Source organism: Anolis sagrei, chromosome 1, assembly GCF_037176765.1.
Source record: "Anolis sagrei isolate rAnoSag1 chromosome 1, rAnoSag1.mat, whole genome shotgun sequence".
Taxonomy (NCBI): Eukaryota; Metazoa; Chordata; class Lepidosauria; order Squamata; family Dactyloidae; genus Anolis; species Anolis sagrei.
The window spans coordinates 81914622-81921337 of record NC_090021.1 but is presented as its reverse complement, the minus strand read 5'-3'; the positions used below and the strand labels follow the sequence as shown (position 1 = coordinate 81921337).

The 6716-nt window shown below is 38.5% G+C and overlaps 1 protein-coding gene across 3 annotated transcripts in view; it reads right to left on the bottom strand.

Annotated features, from left to right (window-relative positions):
* Positions 1-4631: 4631 nt before the first annotated feature.
* The window catches only part of STX7 (syntaxin 7), a 40291-nt gene continuing 38206 nt past the window's right edge, over positions 4632-6716 (bottom strand). For all 3 annotated transcript variants that reach the window (XM_060753383.2, XM_060753384.2, XM_067466692.1), the window contains one exon: positions 4632-6526. In XM_060753383.2, the coding sequence (XP_060609366.1) occupies positions 6431-6526 (96 nt within the window). In that variant the 3' untranslated portion in view covers positions 4632-6430. The remainder of the gene's footprint in view (positions 6527-6716) is intronic.

The window sequence follows — 6716 nt, the reverse complement described above, 5'->3', positions numbered from 1 at the left end:
AAAAGGTAAAATGTTGTACTAATACAACATGATTCCCCATATCCATGGAGATATACGTCTGAACCTACTGTGGAAACAAGAAATTATGGATAATAGTGAACCTTACTGAAATGAACAATGTCCACTGGAGGTCACCATGGAGTCACACTAAATGAGCTAGAAAATTCATAGAGAGGTGTCCTTCTGAGGAATTTGCTGGTTCCTTCAGTGTTACTCTATGGTAACTACTAGCAAAAGCATGCCATAGATTTGCCTGGAGAGCCTAGAATTTTTTTTAGAGAGGACATGTTTTTTGTTGGCATAGGTGAAACTGCAGGTATTAGTCCTTTAGATACAGGGTCATACTATAAAATAACAACACTTGGGGGACTGCATCATTTTTACTCCTGTATCAAGGTGAAGCAGCTGCCTCAAGTAGTAGAGTTGGGTATTATGAAAGGGTTTCAATTGCCAAGTAATTTGTTATTGTTGACTTTTTTTTACTGCTAGAGATGGAAAAAAGTAATTGAAAGATTTTCTGTCAATCTTGCCAAAAAGCTTGGCTGGCTTAGAGTATTCCACACCCTCCCTGACTTGGTGGTTTTCCCATTTGCTACTCTGCCTCAGGCAATGAAATCTCTTAGGTTGGCCCTGGTCGCAGGTGAGAGGCAGGACATAAAATTGGGATGCTGTCTTTAGATCTGGAACAGGGTAGAACTGCAATAAGTTTTGAACAGCTGGGTTATCCAGGCCAGTTGGCATGATTGTATCCCTTGGCTTTTTGACATTGTGCTTTTTGAAAACCTCCAGGGAGAGAGTAGATATAATTTTGGAAGGCAACTCATTCCATTGTTGATGTGTTCCAGTCTCAACCTGAAGCTTTGCTTCAGTTGCGCCCTGATGTCAGGACTGGGCTATCTACGTACGGTGATGATGGATGTAAAGGGTTGGCATTTCCTTCTTACTTCACCTTGACGTGTGTTGCTTTTGAGTCAGCTCACATATTGGGATTTGACTGGCAAGGCGCTAGTAAAAAAAAAAAAATGAAAATGCAGCCCAGGCTTGTTTGAAAGACTTTCTCCTAACTCCACCCCAGCCATCATACAAGGAAGCTTTGTTTATGCGCAGGTAAGTTGAGGCTGGGACATGCATCTTTCCTTAATATGTTTTTCTTCCAGTGAAGTATTATTATAAAAGGGGAAATACACATCATATTCAACAGCAAAACTATTTGCCTTACAATTCAAAGAACATATCAGCCAATGTGTAGTTCTTTCCTTGTACACACTTGTGTCATTGGGGCACCCAGTCAGTCGATACCATTAACATCCTAGTTTCATCTAAAACTCCTGGCACCTTCAAGCATGAAAGCATGCTATAAAGGAAGCTTTTTAAAGCTTCAGTTTACTGGAGACATTTTGTTTTATTTCTCCTTTTGAATAAAAAATAATATATGTACGTGTATGAGAGGACGGATGGATGGGGATTCGGATTAAATAAATGTGTGGGGATCACTGATATACCTGATGTTAGAGTTCAAGGTTTCTATACTGGATTTAACAGGTTGTTACAAATTCATGCAAAAAAGCAGTCCCATGCAGATGTAATGGGAAGTAAACACTAATTGATACAATGGGAGTCATTTCTCAGATTTATGCACAGGGACAAGAAAATCTACTATGCAGTCAATCCTCCACATTTGAGTGGGTTAAGGGCAGAGGACTCCTACGAAAGTATGAAAACCAAATATTCTAGTCATCCCCCCTCTCACACACACAAAGATGCAAGCCAATAGCCTTGACCAGATTTTAAACTTCTTGCCAGTCAATTTCCTCACTCTACTACTCTTCCTCCCAATCCTCTCCTGTCCTTCCAAAAGGGCCAGTCAGCTCTTAAACCCCTTTCCAACCCATCAATATCTTGGGCCCACTCCTCTTCCTCCTCTCAGTCTTGTTAGACAGGATAGTGGATAGAGGAAAAATAATTCATTTGAAGTGGAGAAAGAGTTCTATGGATATCATAGACTGCTAAAAAGACAAGTAATGAGTCCTAGAGCAAATCAAGGCCGATCTCTCCCTAGAAGCTAAGAATTGAAACTATTGTACTTTTGGCTATATCATGAGAAGACATGAGTCACTAGGCAATGTGTGATAAGGTAGGAGGTATTTGAAGAAAAAAAAAAAGCAAGACTCCATTCTAGATGGACAGACTCAATCAAAGCCCTGAATCTACAAGATCTGAGCAAGGCTGTTGATGTGTGACTTGGAGGTCTTTCATTCATAGGGTTGCCAGAAGTAGAAGTCTACTTGATGGCATTCAACAACAAACATACATAGGAGTAATAAAAATAAGTAAACTGAAATATATGAAGTTTTTCATTTACTTTACTGAAATTAAACAGTGCTTTTGAAAAAAAATCATTTAAACATGTACAAACTCAATAAACTGGTCCAAAAAAGTTTTGATTACTAATAAAGCTGACACTGAAACAGAAGCCAGAATAGTCTGGCTGTGGATATCCTCTAGACTGCGCTCTGGCACCCCGAGATGCAGAGCCAACCTTCAGAAATGGGGCTACAAAGTAGACTCCTCGACATGCGAGTGTGGAGAAGAGCAAACCACTGACCACCTGCTGCAATGCAACCTGAGCCCTGCCACATGCACAATGGAGGACCTTCTTGCAGCAACACCGGAAGCACTCCAAGTGGCAAGATACTGGTCAAAGGACATTTAACCAGCTACCAAACTCACAAGTTGTGTATTTTTCTGTTTGTTTGCTTTGTTCTGTTAGAAATGTAATATAATGGACTGGCTGCTCTGACACGACAAATAAATAGTCAGGCACATGCAAAGGAAAGGGAACAAGATATTCAGAAATTATTTAGAAGTCACAATGAAAGTCATGGATACTTTGAAGGTGGCTGTTGCAAGATACATTTTTTTAAAGGAAGATTTTCGGGTGGGAAAAAATGAAAACATATTTTATATAATGAACTGGTTAATACTGGATTTAGAGTAAGCATAATGAAGTGCAAAATTCTGTACAGATAGCTTCCTAAAAATATAAGGTATAGGCACGAGGAGCCATAGTCCCTACCCAGTCTTCATTCCTGTTTACTTCCCATACAATGGTGAATGGTCTACATATACCCACCACACAATTACAGAGAATATTATTTTTTGAAATGAATGACAGGTGTGTACATAGCATTTACCCAAGGGAAGGCACAATGATGATAATAGCAGGTCTTTACAAGCCTTTAGTATATGTTGTGATGCATCATACTGACAAGCATCCTCCTTGAACTGCACAGGTCACTGAAATAACTGTGAAAGTCATTCTTTTTTCTTTCTTTCTTTCTTTTTTTTTTTGCTGAGGACACTTTTCCATATGTGGAGAAAGGCATATTGATCGCACTGAGTGGGCCACTGTAATGGCAAATCCACACATTATGCAGGTCAGCAGAAGAGCAAGTCTGCAGCTACTCAGTTAACCTTTAGTAAATGGAATTTCTAAAAACTCCCAGCAACAAGAACATTGGTCGTCACTTTATATAGTCTCAAGCCAGAAAAATAATAAAGGAACAAATGTGAACATCTTTATTTCAGCTAAAGTCTGACATACAGGAACAAGTAACTGAAAGCGCGTTATTCATACATGCGACTCATTTACAACAAAAGCTTAAGATATAAGCCTTGTTTCTCCAACAATTATGGGAAAATACTACATATATAACTGGTAAATTTAACAAACTTTAACGTTATTACATGTTATTGCCATTGGTCATTGTAGAAGATATATGATTGTTTTGACAACCTTCTAATGCTGGATGTCACAACAAAATGTCCCTCCCCTCCAAAGATAGAAAAATAGCCCTCAGGGATTTCCCAGGCTTCTAGAGCTCGGTTTAAGGGGCATATATGATATGGGAGGATTGCATTCTGTTTCTGATGAACTTCACTGTGCTGCCAGTAGAATTCAATATCAGATGCTGCTCTTTAAATCCAACAGACACTTTGAAAAAAGAAATAACAGTATATATTCTCGTTTTGTGTACAGAACTCCTGCAAAAGTGAAAAAAATGCAAATACAAAAGCTCACTTTTTTTTAACCAGCTAGGCTCCTATCTTTAATTTCAACTTTCTGGTGAATGTTGTCTGGAAGTTGACCACAGAGAGCTGTGGTGAAAAACCTAGAGATTCTAGAGAGAACACATTAACCAAGTATGTGAATAATCAAATTTAGAAATGCGGAGCCAACTGTACTAGGTGAGCTGTTCATGGTGTGACCAAAATTGAAGCACAGATAGAAAACAAGTAGAGACAACTGATACAACGCTCTAATCTTATTATCACCTGTCTACTTGAAGAATAAACCTGTGAGGGGTGGTCCTTTGAGGCCCTCAATAGACTTTCTGCTGCCTTCCCTGCTTGGCTGCATATCTAGAAGAAATTGAGAATATGCAGCAGAAAAACCTTCACAAGAAGTCTATGTTTTTCTTCTTGAGGATTATGCTTAACACTAAAATTAGCCATTAAAATCAGCCATTAAAAATTGACCCTGACTAGCCCCCCCCCCCCCAAAGGACAGCTTTTCTTATCAATGTGATACATCAATGGACAATAAATAGTAACAGACAACACACCACATGTTCACTTTCAAAACAACCTTTATTTAAGATGCTTCAATCCAAATTTAGCCTTGTAAATACTTTTAGATCTTCCCCATCACAAGTCTCAGGTGTTCATCATGTAAACGCTGCTCTTCTGTGAAACCACTATACAAAAAGGTATAAGACTGTGGTAACATTTATACAGTACGTTTTAATAAATCCAATAATAGACCTTATTTTTTTCAAAAAAGCAAAATTGATTAGCAGGCAAGTAACATAAAATAATTTTTCAACTGAGTGTTACCCAAAAATGGCACCAAAGATTTGAGATAAATTAACTGAAGTTAATTATCTGGAACTCAGAACTCTAAAAAAAGTCTGTTCAGGACCCTAAAGTATATACAAACTGAGGAAAAGAGGGCTCACTCTTTTATTAAAAACCAATAACAGCGCTTGTGTTTATCTTGTCCAGAGCTCAAGAGAATGAAATTCAGATATTTTATTGATCACCACCATATGCAAAAATCTGTGAATTAAATGCAATAAGACAATTGGAATCTACAATCAGATTATCTGATTTCATCACACACTTTTAATCATAAATGTACAGGTGTCTGTCTCTCTGTAGACTGTAGCCATGGAATGAGGAGGCAAGCAGATTATTCACCTTGTGCCATATGTCCCAGGCTTAATGCTTCCCATCCTGAGAAGTTTTGGATAAGGACATACAAAGGAACCCATAAGCATTAAGATTAATACCCCAACCTAACCATGGATCTCCCTACTCTCCCCTCACACCCCGCCTTACAACTGATCTAGGAACAGCCCCCCAGGAAGGTACATACATATCATGGGAAGTTCAGATCACAGAAATCTGCACAGCCAGGTCTGCAGTTAAGCAACTACATCAGCATTAATATAAGTACCTGGAAAGTGCAGGAACAAAGGTGCACATTTTAGTTAATTTGATGTGTATTCCAAAGTGTTATTCTAAAAACGACCACACAAAAACATATACTCTACATGATCCAACTTTTTGTTTTAGATAAGGATTTGCCATGTTTGTGGATACCTAGCATTATGTTTATATATCAAAATATTTGCAAGGGGAGGGGATTCTTATGCAAATAAAAATGGAAGAATTCCTCCAAATGTTTTCGAAAGATTATGACAGAATAAGTTATCAACTTCCAGTCACCCAACTATTAGATTTGGCCTATGCATGAAGTGAGCAGACTAAGCAGATGCTTCCACATAATTATGAAACAAAGCACTAAGACAGTACATATGCAATATTGAAAGTGAGAATCTATGTAAAAATTAATGTGGATCAGAGATTTTGAAAGAGTAAGAGTCTCTGAAAGTGATTCATGACTGCTGCAGATTGACACGTTAAATTTGGATTTAGGAAATCTGGAGCCCACTCATAAGCCCCTCTTATGAGGCCTTCAAGGGATACAGCTGAATGACCTTCCAAGACTCTGCACATGTATGCAAAAACTTGGCCCACTCAACCAACAGAAAATTATTGCACCACTCCACACATCAGCCTTGTGCCCGGGAGTCAACGTAACTTGGCCTGGATATTTTTAAAGAAGAAAAAAGAAAAGAGAGAAGCAGGCAGCACAAAAAAAAAAAAAAAAAAAAGCTGCCCACTCCTGGATTAAGTTCTGCCATGTTACAGCAAATTAATTCTAATGCACAAGCTGAGGAAAGAACTCTCTTGGATTAAAAATTCATTTTGTGACAAAGCAGTAGTGACAAAGATTGACACATCATTTACTGGACAGATTTCACAATGAGACATGATTGGAAATGCTTCTGCACAGTTTCGCACATCATGATTTTGTTGCACCCCAGATGACTAGGCCAAGGATTGTTGCTCCCAGAACCAGCACGACAATGAGTATACATATTTTCTTACGAGACTTGCGCTGCAAAAGAAACATGGAAACAGAGGATGGTTTAGTATATAAATCCCAGAGCTGGAAACTTTCATACACTGAATATTGGATTGTTCCACTCTCATGTCCAGCATAATAAAACTGTGCTGGAAAGGTTCAGATTTCAGGAAGGGGCTCCTGTGATTATATCCCTCTTCCATATGGCACAGATTCCTTCTAC